The 15,508-nt window shown below is 40.3% G+C and overlaps 1 protein-coding gene across 1 annotated transcript in view; it reads left to right on the forward strand.

Moving 5' to 3' along the window:
- THEMIS (thymocyte selection associated) overlaps positions 1-15,508 on the forward strand; it is an 84,668-nt gene that overhangs the window by 28,064 nt on the left and 41,096 nt on the right. The window contains exon 4 of the mRNA XM_042444928.1: positions 1,633-2,687. Coding sequence (XP_042300862.1) covers positions 1,633-2,687 — 1,055 coding nt within the window. The remainder of the gene's footprint in view (positions 1-1,632; positions 2,688-15,508) is intronic.

Consider the following 15,508-nt stretch of genomic DNA (forward strand, 5'->3'; position numbering starts at 1 on the left):
TTGTGTATCTTTATTCTTCAGGATCTTGTCTAGTTCCTTCATACCTGCCCTTCCCATTCCTAGTCTTCTTCTGATTTTCTGGCTGCAGTGTCATTTCTGATCAATGTTTGATCCAAGGTATGGGTATTTAACTATTTTGATTTCCTCATTGTCTAAGTTGAATGTGTGTAGGTTCTTCATAGCCATTATTTTTGTTTTCTTTATGTTCAGGTTAAGCCTACCTTTGATTTTATTCATTGATCTTCCTTAGTAATTATTCCAAGTCTGTGATGTTTTCCACTAGTAGTATGATGTTATCTGTATATCTTAGATTGTTGATGTTCATTCATCCTATCTTTATTCCTCCATCTTCTGAGTGTAAATCTGCTCTTCTTATGATATTTTCTGCCTAGACACTGAATAAATAGGGTGACAGAATACAGCCATGCCTTACCACCTTGCCAATTAGGAACCATTCTGTTCCTCTGTATTCAGGTCCAACAGTAGTCTCAGTTTCCCCCACAAAAATGTGGACCCAGGGATTGCATCCTAGGCAAATATACCATCACCACCACATTATCACCACCATCATAATACTGTATATAATTCTGAATTGCTGTTACTGGTTTTATATTTTATCATGCGAATGGCCTTTTGCTTAAGCATTAATAAATATTGATTGATGATCTACTGTATATACTCATGTATAAGCCTAGAAATTTTAGTCAAAAACGACCCCCAAAAATTGAGTCAACTTATCCACAGATCAATGTAGCTACCATACTTTCACTCTTATAAAAAAGAAGGAACTATCCCATGGTGAAACGTGACATCTTAATCCCTCCTCTGAGCATTTAAAAGAAGCACCAATCTCCTCTGTTTTCTCATCCATACAGCCTTTAGGTGGAGCACAAACAGTTATACCTGCTGGAATGTTGTAAATTCTTTGGCATTGTTTTAGTTTGTTTCATGCTATAGATCCTTTATTACATGTCACTAAGTTTTACACTTAACTTACCCACAGGTCATATCAAAATCCATAATTTTGGCCCTAAAACCTGCCCTCAATTTATACATGAGGTCGACGTATAGTTGAGTATATACAGTAGGTTTCACAGTCTATCAGGTGTCACTGACTGGAGTTTTGGACCCTCCGTGATTCAGATACTATTCAAGAATCTAGGAATCAGTGGTATTGGTATGATCCAAGTAGTATCTCTTTTCATAATTGTGCTGTTATGTCCTATCTATAGCAATTTCATTCAGATGTTTTATCATTCCTTTTATAATTTTCCCAGGGCACCTATCACCACTGAAACCACACTTTTTATTATTGTTATTGATAGAACTAGAGCTGCTGCAGCATTTTTTAACATGTACCATTACAAAACGTGTAATGTGTTTGTGTATGCATGAACATTTTAACAGTTAAAGGGATTATCCACTGTTTCTGTGAACTGCTTCAGATGTTTTAAATGAAAGATGGCATTAAATAACAATATTCTTAGATAAGTAATTGAGGTTTTCAGCAGCGTTTCAATGGTTAAAGATATAATTTTAAAAATATTTTTATATAATATCCCTTTATTAGTTCTGTCTTTTTATACCATTATCAATTGGCCAAAAAAACTATACTTTTTGTTTCTTTTTCAGTTCAAAAAGAGATCCTTCACTTCCTTTCTGATTTAGATGTTGAAGTTAAAGATGTAACGGACTGTTACAATATTAACAGTTTCCTTCAATCATTATCAGTCAAAGATATTTTGGAAAGGAGAAGCGACGAATTTCCTATTGTTGTTGCAGTAATTGAAAGCTCCATTGGAAACAAGCACTCATATAATTTGTTGTGTCCTGGTAGAGAAATAGTCATTTACAAAAAGTGTCAGGCAAGAAGAATTTTAGCATCTGAGTTCAAGAAAGATTTCTATAAAAGACACTTTTTAATTCCTATCACCTACAAAGGGAAGTTCAAAAGAAGGCCCCGGGAATTTCCAACTGCCTATGACCTAGAAATAGCACGGAATATGAAGGAGAAGCTTCATGTATCAGCTACCAAAGCATTTGTATCTCCTCATGAAGAGCTGTGTTCTGTTTCTGTTGGAGATGAGTTTCTAATTCCACAGCTCCAGACAAGTGAAACAGCTGATCCAGAAAGAAAGACAGTGGAGGAGGCTTTAGCCTGTGAGCAAATTTTGTTGTTCAATAAAACCTGTAAGAGTGTACTTCTTCCAATGAGCATAGAAGGGGGCTTTGTTGAACTTGTCCATGATAAAACACAGTATGAAATTTTAGAACTTTGCAAAGAATTCTGCCTTCCATTTAATGTCAAAGTATCTGTAAGGGATCTTTCCATCCAGGAAGACATACTGGCAGACATACTCTGCCTACAGCTTGAAGAAGAAATCATAGACTCTTTCTTGTTAGTCAGTGCCCTCAACAATCCCACAGAAATATGGGAAGTTCCTGTGCATCGTTTAACTATGTCCTTTCAGTTGCTGAGAAAGCATGTAGAAGATACTATGCATTTCCCAGTAAAGTCTGTTGTGGAAGAGATTACAGAAGAACAGTATTACATGATGAGAAAATATGAGAATCAAACCATCAGCCCACCACCCAGACCTCCTAAAGCCTACACTGCAGAAGAATCCAAGACATCCTTTCTCCCTGAATCAGCTGAGAATGCTTGTGTCACACCACCACCCAGGAAGGTAAGGAAAACAGTGTATCTTTGTTGCATCCATCTAGCTATTGGTCCCTCTAATCCTGTATTGTCTACTGAAATCCCAGTGTTCAAGCAGAGGGACTTCCCAGCCAACCCTCTCCACCAAAAGATACTTAATTGGAAATGACATGCATGGACTGAACCTGGGATCCTCCGTGTGCAAAATATGTGTTCTGTTGCTGAACTGAGACCTTTCCCAAAGGGCCATAGCTCACACAAATGAATGCATTTCTTTGTGGTGATAAGATTATTAAACCTATATAATTAAATTAATTGAGGACACATATTACAGTATTACAGAATATATAAGCACAGAGTTTTGGATTTGCATTGATAAAGAATATGAGATATGCTTAGGGGTATTATAAATGGCAATCGGGACCGGTCTTATAAATATTTTAAAAGCATAAATGCTATTAACAATTTCACTCCTGGTTTTGGTTTTCTAAAAATTTTCTTTAGTGTTTTATAATGAACATCTTAGGTATTTGTGTTGAATCACAACGACATTTCCAACAAGAGCACACTATTAAAGAATAATGTTCTGAGAATAACCATGAAATTAGAAGAAAATTACATCTGTGGGAAATTGTTAAATTAAAAGAAAGTGACTGGTTACAGATATTAAAAGAGAAAATTTTTAAAAAGGAGTATACTAGCAGCAGACTTTTTCTTTGGGTTTAAATAACCTTAAATATGTATAGCTTTGTGTAGGGTTAAGTGATAAAAACCTGTCTTTAATTGTTAGGGGGGGGGGCATATGTGAGAAGACATATGAACCAATGCTTCAGAGCTGTGAATACTCTTTTTCTGATAATGTCCAGAATTAAATCAATGAAACTGTTAGGGAAATGCCAATCAGAAGAACTTTTACTCCATGATTATTTGCCTAGAGCTTGGGTGTAATATGCAAGAAGTAATGTAACTATTTGTAACTCATAATTTATTATTTTGGTGATAACGTCAAAATAACATAACAAGATGTTGTTGTTGTTGTGTGCCTTCAAGTCATTTCTGACTTATGGCGACCCTAAGGGGGCTTTCTTGGCAATTCCTCAGACAAGTTTTGTCATTGTCATCCTCTGAAGCTGAGACAGAGTGACTTGCCCAAGGTCACCCAGTGGGTTTCATGGTCGAGCTGGGAGTTGAACCCTGGTCTCCAGAGTCATAGTCCAACACTCAAATCACTACTACAAGATGTAAGAAGTAGTTTTCTAGTTATTCCTTTGTTACTTTTAAAGGATATTTATACCATCATTTTGAGCAGGAGTTTTCTGCTTTTTTGTAACTTGATGGACTGCATAATGCACTATTTTTAAAAAGTAAGTTTCCAAGCTCTGTACTTACCAACCATGCAAATATGCAAGAAACGTAGCATCCACTCCCATGGTCAAATTTGATCAAACTGAGCTCTAGAATTTTGCTGAGCCATGGTAAAAAAAATTCTCATTGGATGTAGCAAATGAGCGATTTTGCAATTGCTTACACAATTGCTATCTGTAGCTAGCCATTAGTTTTCACACCATATTAAGGCTGGCACTTTTGGGTCTTTCTCTTTCTAGAATCATTTTTCCATTTCTGTAGCTAATACTTGAAGCACAACTTGTTTATCAGAGGAATGAAAGAGAAGGTTAGGGAATAAGTCAAAAACATGGAATGTCTGACCATCCAGGTATTGCTGGACTACAGTTCCCATGAACCTTCACCATTGGCTATGGTGGGTACTGAGGCTGATGAGTGTTAAGGCCCTCCAATATCTGGGAGGGGTTATACATTCTGATAACAAAATTTAAGAAGAGAGAATGTTATTCCAGCACTTGGCAATTTCTAAGTGCAGAAAACGTTTGAGATGCAGGATCATTAAATCTCTCCTTCTTCCCTTCCTTCCTTGGGAAGAATACAAACAATAATACAAACATTAATCTTTTATATTCAAGTGAAACTTGTATTGACCCCCTGATAAGATTAGCATGCAGTCTTTCAACAGAAATAAATCAAAGCCATAGCAAGAGTGCAGTGTTTTCCCTGGGTGTAAATGAAGCAATTAAAGTTTGCTTTGACACGACAAAAGAGTTCACCAACAGTGACATTATTTTGGAATTCAACATGTTTACCAGTGGTGAAGATGAGTGCTCCATAAATCCCCTTCTTAATTATCTATTTGCTTTAGAATATGAGTGTTCTAAAGGGTGCCTGCTTTCAAGAATCATATATCACTTTCATTAAAATTAAAGTTTGTTTACAACTGTTTTGCTGGAACAAGATATACAGCATGTTTTTCTTGTTACTGCTTAATTGCAAATATGCATCCTCCACATTACAATTAAAAGAAAATGAGATACACACAGTTAAGTGCTGGATCTTAAAAAAGAACAAACACATAAAGACTATCTCCAAGGTAACAACCACAGTCCTGTGCTGCTCCCCTAGATAGTGGCATTTCTCATCCTCAATAGAAGTTAAAAGGTATCAAGTAGAAATGTAAAATGTCCAGAAATGTTGTATCCTTGGGAATAATAATTCCTGGATTTGTTTGGGGGACATAATTTGGGGGGAGAAAGAACTCTCACATTAACATCATTTACCTTTTGCAAATCACTTGGCTATTTTAAGAACATTTGTTGTTTTTGTTAGCTACCCTCGAGTCGACTCCGACCGACTCATGGCGACCCTGTGGATGAGACATCTCCAAGACTCTCTATCCTCCACTGTTCTGGTCAATCCCTGCAAGCACATGCCTGTGAGACTATTGATTGAGTCCATCCATTTGGCATGTGGTCTTCTCCTCTTTCTTCTACCTTCTACCTTTCCTAGCATTATTGTTTTTTCTAGTGATCCATGCCTTCTCATTATGTGGCCAAAGTACAACAGCCTCAGTTTGATCACCTTGGCTTCCAAATATATTTCTGGTTTGATATGTTCAAGGACCCATTTGTTTGTCTTTTTGGCCATACATGGTATCCTAAGCACTCTTCTCTAGCACCACATCTTGAATGTGTTGATTTTCTTTCTGTCTGCTTCCTTTACTGTCTAGCTCTCACATGGCGATAGGGAATATAATGGCCTGACTTTAGTGCTCAATTATATATCTTTACTCTTCAGGATCTTTTCTAGTTCTTTCATAGCTGCCTACCCATTTCTAGGAGTATATCACATGGGGAAAATTGGAAGTTTAAATGGGTTAGAACCCATGGTTATCCATTGTATTAAGCACAATTGCACAAATGGTTTTCACATGACACTGCAAGTGAACCACTTAGAACCGCTTATTTCTTGACTGCAGTAACCACTCTGATCAGTCTTTGAGCCTAGGTAGGGGAATTCTTCGACTATTCCAATTTCCTCATTGTCTTCTCATGATATTTTATTTTTATTTATTTTATCTCTCATTTGAAAAGAAAATATTCCCAAATCTATTTTCCATTTCTAATACAAACATACCCTACACTGCCAAATTTTTGGCATTCACATCTGAAGTACCAAGCATATCAGAATCAGAAGAAACACTTAAACTAGAGTGAAGGGCAGCCAAGCTCTCAGGCTTGAACTTGTGGAATCTGCTGACCAGCATGTACAAAGATACTATATCTCATTCCTTCTAGGTTTCCCAGTTGGAGGGGGACAAATCTATTTTTTCCCCAACAACATATTGTTGTGCCCTATCCTTGTTGCAGTACAAAGTATTTTGGTATATTTTGGCCCTGAATGAGCAATTAGGTCTAATATATTTTACAGAAGATCTGCTACTAGTGGAGATGGAAATGGGCCGAACTGGTATGTTGATATGGATGAGAACAGCTACCTACATGTTGATGCTCTCCTAGGGCAGGGTCAGTTACTTATGGGTGCTCTTAATGTGAGCATCTCCACTTCAAGATGTACTACTACATTGTTACTCTGAACTATGAGCCTCACAGACTGTGAATTCAAGCTTCTTATGTAATTAGACATTTCAGTAGAGGAAGAGAAAGCAATGTTATACTTCCAGTGGGCCATTCACACTAGCCAATTAAATGGCTGTGATTTCATTTTAATTGTCACAATTATATCCTATGGAATCCTGGGATTTGTAGTTGACACAGAGGCATTTAGAATCCTCTACCTAGCATTTTGCCATGACATGTTAAATTAGAATATAGTGTTATAAATGTGCAATATGAAGGGGCCTCCCCCCCCCATACGTGATCACTCTCACAGATCAGCAATGTGTTGGTTTTTCCCAACTTTGCCTGGTTATAAAGTTCTATTAACTGAAATCCTGGAACCCGACATTCAGTCAAAACTAGTCATTTTGTCCTACTAGTTTTTCTACTATTTCATGCCAGATTTTAGCCCACCACCTGAAAGGTTTTCCAGTCCTGGGTGACCTTGGTCACATGCTCTCAGCCTCAGGGGAAGGCAATGCCATACATCCTCTGAACATATCTTGCTGAGAAAATCGCATGATAAGTTCACTATAGGGCTGCCATAAGTCAGAAACAACTTGAAGGCACACAACATGCACACACACCTACACCATCAGCTTCATGATCACCTGGCTGCATCCTTAATGCGAGCTCCAATTGGACTGATTGCTAATGCAGATTTGGGCATTATGGCCTCCTAGATGTTGTTGGACTCTATAGCCAATGGGGACGGATGATGGGAAATGAATTCCAGAAATATTTGGAACATTGCACATTGTCTAAGTGTTAGCAATACCCTCTGTGTCACATAATGCCTAATAACATTGCAAATTTAAGAGCAGAGAGGTGTTAAAGAGAGCATGGGCTTTGTATTGGGGCTTTATTTCTCACCCAGAGGCCATGAGATTGTCTACTGCTCCTTTCCTCTAGTATTCTCATGAAGCAGCAGTGGCCAGGTGAAAAAAAAACTTAATAAGGAAATAATAAGTGCATTCAAAAGCAAATGATGCTGAACTTGTACCTGTCTTTGTCTAGGTCAGGATAGGTTTTGTTTGTTTTATTATTTTTTAAAAGAGATTATACTTTTTAAAAGATGTCTCTGAATAAAGGTTGTTGGGGAGCAGCCAATGCTGACAGTTATGCTTCCCCTTGTCTCTTGCTCTTGAGCTTCCCATAAGGCATCGGCTTGGCTGCCATTGAGGGAAACAGGGTGCTGCACAAGAGAGGCCTTTGATCTGAGCCAGAAGGGCTTTTCTTGTTTTCTTCTTCTTCTTATAACTCTTGTTACAGCTAAACGGGCACAAGCCTTTGCTCGCTTCACAGCAGATCAAGCTGAGGAACAGGATCATGCTGTCAGTGTGTTTGCACAGCAATGGCAACTAAAGCCAGCCATAGGATTACACCATTCATTTTTAAAGAAAATGCTTTCTTGCTTTAAGTGCACAGGAACAGAAAAGAACTAACAATCAATCATCTTTCTGGTCATACAGCCAGGTTTATCCACTCCACCCCATCCATAAATAAATAAATAAATAAATAAATATTTTCTTAACATTATCCTTTCTGCTGTGTAAGAGAAATTAAAAATAGCAAAGCAACAGCTCAAAGGGTGGCTTTTTTTAACAGATGTGAGAGCTTCCTGAGTACTATTTCATCATACCTCTGAACTGTAAGTGTGCCAAAGAATTCAGCACAGTCAGATTATCCCCCTCTCTCTTAATCTTAAAAGAGATTAGATTGCCAATGGATTTATACAGCGGTGTCAGAGCTCTGTTGGTGATGGAAACATTATTTTTACTTTAAAGCATGCATCTCACGTCTATTTAGCCAAAACGAGAGTTCGACGTCCACACAGAAAGACAGAACAAATTCCCCTCCAAGTTATTTTGAGAACCTAAGTGGGAATTAGGCAGTGCCTATGCCGTATGGAAACTGTTTCCACAGAGATGAATTTAACTTCCAAGCAGTCTATAGAAATAGCTAAAATCTCAGCCGATATTTGAAATAAGGCTCAACAAAGCCCATGACAAAGGCAGCCACTAAAATGCTGACAGAAAGCTATCGTTGGAATAATTACTCCATGGTTTTTCCAGGCAAACAGTGTAAGAAATTGCAATTGCACTTACTGGAGCACATTGAATTTCTCTGTTTGTTCCTACTAAGTGTTGCTGTTGAAGTTACTAGAAAAATTACAAACCCTGTTATTGTCTCATAATGGTAGTAAAATGAGTAACAGTATTGTGCAGTCATGTGCACAGTTAGGCACTGAAAATGAATTAGAGGAGCATAGGTTCAAGGCATTTAATTTATCAGTGCTTTATTTCAATTTACAGGTGTTGCTGGTGGTGGTGGTGGTGGTGTGTGTGTGTGTGTGTGTGTGTGTGTGTGTGTTTACAGAGGCACCGAACTCTTATTTTTTCAAGACCGTAATGGTTCTCACAAATCAAAGAATCTAGTCAAGGAAAGCCTTGAGAAACATACTAGTTTTCTGTGAATAGGACTATCGCTGGCTTAAGGCAGTGGCTGCCCCAGTATTGGGACTATACATGCCATTCAAAATAGGGCTGTCATTTTTAGCTGGAACCTCTGCATCCCTGCTATTGGCAGTTTGTGCCATTAGCTATCTCAGATTTTAAGTTTTCATATATATGTTAGAGTGATCAGGACATGCTCTACATTTCAACTTTCTGTCCAGGAGGAATTTCAAAATACCCTCCATTTTGAGTATGACTAAGAAGTGTGAATTTATATTTATATTAGTGTTTTTAGCTTTTATTTTGTAATATCCTATGTTTTTGCTTGAATGTTTCACATTTTGAAGTGCCTTTGTCCTCCTTTATGGTTATGACATCTGGTCACCCTTGTAGATAGAAAGACAGACAGACAGACAGACAGACCCACCCACCCACACACACACACACACTTAAAGTCAGTTTCTATAGGAAGCCGAGATAGGGAGCAAATGACAATGAAAGTGGCTTATTTCATGCACCTATCCTGTTCCTCCTTTACGTTTCTCTAAGTGGTTCTATAATAGAGAGACTGTGTTGTACAAGCACCAAAGCCAAGAGAACTGGAGGCAAGGGGAATGCATGAGGTGGAATTTGGAAAGTGGTGGAAGCTCTGGGAGCAGGTCATCTGCACATGGTTCTGATAATTCCCCTTCTGCAAAGCTGTCTGTGGCCCTTTCTGTGCAGGCCAGATAAAACAGCCTTCCCCACCCCTGTCCTCTTAGCAGGGAGTTTGGATGATACACAGTCCAAACCCTGGTTCAAGTATGAATAGTCTGGGCATTCATCACTGGAACCAGGTATGGTCCCCTTAAACTGGATTCCCTCCTTATACCAGCCAGTTCATCATTGGAATCAGGGAATGTCCTTTTACAGTGTTGCCAATCTGGTGACTTTCACACCAAAATGGGTACTTTTCAGAGCCTTTGGTGTGATTTTGGTGATTGGTTTTAATGGTAATTTTGAGAGTTGAAATAAGTATTTGGTGAGATGTGGGGGGGATTTGGTGAGTTTTGGCCAAACATTTGGGGAATTATCTTTGAGGTTTGTTGGCAACACTGCTCTTAAACCAGATTAAGAAAACTCATTATTTGCTCCACATCTTCCCAGAAGATCTGGAGCCCTCTGTTGCAACATATCCCACTGTTTACAACATATCCCACTGCCCCTCTCAGCACTGCTGCTGCTGCTGCACTTTGCACAGTCTGACATTAGAATGAGGTACCCAGCTGTATGATTTACATTGGGCACCTCATTCTGACCTCAGAGCGAATGTGGTGGTAGTGTTGGGAATCACAGAAGGATACATGTGTGACCAGTCACCTGGCATCATAACAGAGGGTCCCAGGTATTGAGGTCAGGGTAGCTCCAGGACCAGGATACTCCAGGCTGCTCCCAGAATATTTTGGCAAGTGAAGACACTGTGTGAGAGAGGAGGAGAAACCAGGAATTGGGACACAACAGGATCCATATTCTGCTTTTGTGAGTCAGAAGTGGAAAGGAGTTGCAAATGAGAGCAACCTGGAAGCAAAGGAGCCCAACAGCATGATAGCAACAGCTGCAGTTGGGTGTGGACTGGACCATGTTTTGGTGTCTTCAGCCCCAGCATGGCCAGTGTTCATATATGTGTTAGGTTGTCTTAGAAGGGCACAAGTTTAGGGTGGCAGCATAGCAGCAGTGCAAATTTGGTTCCTGCTGAAGCAGGTGCTGGAGCCTGGAGAAAGTTCTGAGGATTGGTGTGTATCTGTGTGCATATGTGTCTGTCTATTCAGATGCCATGCATGTTGAGACTTTTCTTACACACCCTTACTTTATACAATAGTAAATATATTAAATAAAGCCAACCCTAATGGGAAAGACAAAAATGTAACACACTCCTTTCTATATGGTTAAATATTTGTGTCCCCCCTCCAAGATTTCTCTCTAAACCCAGTCTAAGGAGATTATCGCACTGCGTTCTGAGAACGTTCCATATCATCACGTGATGAAAACGTTCCTGGAACAGATATTACTGCATTAGAAATCAAAACGGGATCAGAACGGGATCAGAACGGCAGTTTACCGCACTGCGATTCCTTTTTCTTGAAACCGTTCTCAGAACGGTTTGCTGTATTAAGTTTTGTGGGCTGTCTTCTGATGACGTCACCACTCAGTGGTTGGACGGCTCGGGAGAGGCGCTGCCCCCAGGAAAGAGGGAAAAGGGAGGCTTGGGCCATGGAGCTAGCCTCTCCTGAGTCCCTCGGCTTACTGAAATCCCTCACCTCCCTTCCCCATAGGAATCAATCCAAAAACGGAGCTTTAAAAGAGCAGTGAGCCCTATGGGTCTTCATCTGGGGGGAGCAGAGGATGCTTGGCTATGGGGTTGTCCTGCCATCTCTCCCTCTCCCCTCTTTCCCCATAGGAAAGAATCCAAAAACGGAGCTTAAAGAGCAGTGAGCCCTATGGGTCTTCATCTGGGGGGGAGCAGAGGATGCTTGGCTATGGGGATGTCCTGCCATCTCTCTCTCTCCCCTCTTTCCCCATAGGAAAGAATCCAAAAACGGAGTTTAAAATCTCTCTCAGATGCAGACCCAAAGGGCTCTCCTCTGCTCCTTTTAAACTCAGTTTTTGGATTGATTTCTATGGGGAAGGGAAGTGGGGGATTTCAGTAAGCCTAGGGACTCTGGCCGGGAAAGTGCTTCTCAGCCTCACTGCGAAGTCTTCCCTCCGAAGATTCTCTTGGGAGGGAAAGAAGGCAAGCCCCTATAAAACGCTGGGGCTTCATATGCTGGCATATGTTTGAAGAAAATAGGATAAAACCTATGTAACTTGATGGGCCAAGGGCAGAGTCCCCTCCTTGGCAGCCTGGGCATTAAGGGAGCTCCACGGAGGTCCCTTCAAGCGGAGGGAAAGGGAGGGGACTGGACCAAGGGCAGAGCCTTGGCAGCCATAGCAGCTCTTTAAACCGGTTAGAAAAGAAGAGTCCTCTGCTGTCATCCCATTTCCCCTTTTTGGCAGCTTGACACCCTTTTGCTCCTGTGTGTGTGCATGTAATGTGTGCCTTCAGGTTGTGAGATTCCCTCCCCGCTTTAACTCTTGTCTGGCTCTTTGCTATGGAATTCTGGGAGTTTTTTGCTTGCTTTTCTGTGGTGCTCCAAACAGAGGAGCTTTTGTGGGTTCCCTCCTGGAGAGAAGGAGGAGAAGGTCCTGGGCATCCCTGCCTCCTGCATTGTGACAGCACAGGAGCCCCACTGGACATGACACTAGAGACCCCCGGAGAAGCAGCCAGACCCTCTCCCTCTTGCTCTCTGCTCTGGTCTCTTCTTTCCCTCTCTTTCCCTGCTTTCCTCTTCTCTTCCTTGTCCCACCTTTCCTCCCTTTTTCCTCCCTTCCCTCCCTCCTTCTTTCCCCCCTCACACACACACACTTTCCCTCACTGCAGTCGCTCGCCTGCCTGCCTCCCTCCCTGCCTGTCATTCTTTCAGCCAATCAGAAGACGGAGGAATGAGGGAACGGATTTGAGAACGGATAAGAATACCGCACACACTTCTCTTGGAACGTTTTCATCACGTTTCAGCTCTCTGGGAACACATTCAGAACACATTCAAATCCGTTCCCTCCTGGAACACATTTGGAACACATTTAAGCGTTCTGAGAACCCGATTGGAACACATACGTGCGGTATACTCAAATGCGTTCCGTTCTCATCACGTGATCAGAACGTTCTCAGAACCCAGTGCGATAATCTCCTAAGAGTTTGTTTTTGTTTTTTAAATGCTCTTATGGAAGTGGAGAATATATACGATTTCTCAATGATTAAAGAAAACTATTAGTACATAAAAGACAGGGTTTTTTTTAAAGATAATGCTTATGCTTTTGAAAGACTACATTCCTAAACATGTTTGCCAAGTATAAAGACCTGTTGAGCTCAATGAAGCATAATTTTGAGTAAACAGGAGTAACAGAGAAAGGGAAACTGATACCATATCTACTGTTACAGCAGTGATACTGGCAGCAGTTAACTGGGAAAACTCATAAATGCAAAGGTATGCAATAGTCACGAATGGGAACAGACCAGCTACAGCTTAGCTGTGAGGTCATCTGATGAAGGTCCATCCATAGACACATCTATTCTGTTTAATTGTACTTTTTAGCCTCATCTGATAATCTCCCCAAACTCCTGAACAACAATTTAAAAGGTCTAGGTTGAAATTGGTGAAAAGCAGTTCTGAAATGTTGCCTGAGTTTAAGTGACATGTGAGTTTAGGAAGAAGAACACAGAGGAGGGAGAAGTGAGGGAAACCTGGGATATATCAAAGTGCTTGTATGCAAAAATCATGAATATGCATGAACAATCAAAACAGAAAGAAGTACAGCTAATTTTGTACTAATTTTACCAGGGACTTTCCCCCTGTCTGGACAAGTTCTAATTCACTTCATTTTAAGACAGGAACCAAATATAACTCCTTGACAGCAATTTGGCCGCTCCATTACTAGTTTGTGAGCATGGATCTCATGATATTGAGATATGGGGACAGTGACGTCTATAAGCCATGCCTCCAAGCAGGGCAGAAGCTGGCTGGTGTGTAAATGCCAGTCTGGTTTTGATCCCACTTAGGGGCATGGCATGTCTAAACACCACAGCCCCAAGCCAGCCCCAAGCAGGCTCAAACGGGCTGTCTGTATGGCCCCCATGATGATTAAAATTTCTCACTTGTGACTCAACAATATCAAACTACCTGTGCATTAGTTGTCAGAAACTGAACACTTTGACTTTTCCTTTTGTCACAGATTTCTGGCTTTCATTCTTAATCAATCTGAATAACTTTCCCAGCCTAGTTGCTTTCTTTCTCTTTCCCCACCCCACCACTCCATTTTTGTGGGGAAGATAGAGCTTCCTGTCACAGGAAACATTTTGAGCAGAAGAACGTGGCCTTAAATGGAAGATATTTCTGAATTTATATCAACTGCCAGTGCTTGAATAGCAAAATATTTATACCGCTGCAATTAGTCTAGTCAAAACTTTTGTATTTCTTCTGCATCATCATCTATGCCAACCCTTTCTCTCTTTCATGCAGCACCTGTAAATATATATGTTTTTATCCCTCTCTACACAACACACAGGGCCAGCTCTATCACTGTCAGACAATTGCCTCAGATAACATATGATGGGGCAGCAGTAATAAGAGCCCGCACAGCTGTTCCTTTGAGTATTCCTTCTTTTAGAAGGAAATGCATTGATGCTCATCCTAGGCCTCCTGAACTAGCTTGCCATATCAGATTGCCAGCCCATTCAGCTAATACATAAAACAGATAGGAAAGCTAACTTATTATTTGCCTTAGACAACAAAATATTTTAGGCCAGTCTTGATAGCTTTGCATGGTCAATAAACATGTGGAGCAGTATAAGTGTGTCCTTATGCACATTCCACAAATCACATGAGCAGACACTATGCATGCATATATGTCCTAAAGCTCCCTGACCTAAAACACTACTGGGAAATCACTTAGTAAGTGGTTTTTGTCTGAATCAGAATTAGAGCTGAGTGAGATAGATGTGATAAAACTAGTAAGACATATTTGATAAAACTAAGTATTGTGTGTACAAATTCTTTATACATGCAAACTTTTTGTGTGTGTTGTGTTAAACATACAAGGGCCGTACATGAGAGCCAGTGGACAATCCTGATTTCATTGGTATGGTTCTACTCTAGTTGAGTCTAACAATTAGATTTAAGCCATAGTAACCCACTTCCCCACATTTCACAAAGTATTTGGACAGCTAGTTGAGCTAAGCAGTAATTACTGGCCCAAGGAACAGTTATATCAATTTGTTTCTCAGTTGAACTGGAATTTTAACTTGGGAGGTGGGGGGGGAGGTGATCTCCTAAGAGTGAAGAGAACATATCTGGGTGGGGCAAAACATTACCTCAGAATGTGCTTGCAAAGGGGCAGAGATTAATGTGCCTTCAGGTTGTGATAATGATTAGGTAGGATCAAACAATGGGGCTGCATACACAGGACAAAGCTAACAGGTATAGATGTTTATGCTCTTTCAAATCCAGATAAGTTTCCCAAACTCTCTGAAGGCTGCAAGGTACCTCACAATGGGAAGGTGTACCAGCCTGAGCCAGTTCAGCAGGCCTCCATTCTGTGGAGGTAATCAAGACAGTTAAGCCCTGGTTTATTTCATCAATACAATTAATTCCTTGTCAGCAGGAGGGAGGGGGGGAGTTTGGAGTTCAACTTGTAGTTTTCACTTTTAATAAATAATAATAATAATAATAATAATAATAATAAATAAAATTCTATTTTTACCCTGCTTCTCCATCAGAAGAAGGCTTTTAGAGATGGACAGAACTAAGCCACCACCCTACCTGACCATTATGCTTTCTTAATTTGTGCAGACTCTG

Source organism: Sceloporus undulatus, chromosome 1 (genome assembly GCF_019175285.1).
Source record: "Sceloporus undulatus isolate JIND9_A2432 ecotype Alabama chromosome 1, SceUnd_v1.1, whole genome shotgun sequence".
Taxonomy (NCBI): Eukaryota; Metazoa; Chordata; class Lepidosauria; order Squamata; family Phrynosomatidae; genus Sceloporus; species Sceloporus undulatus.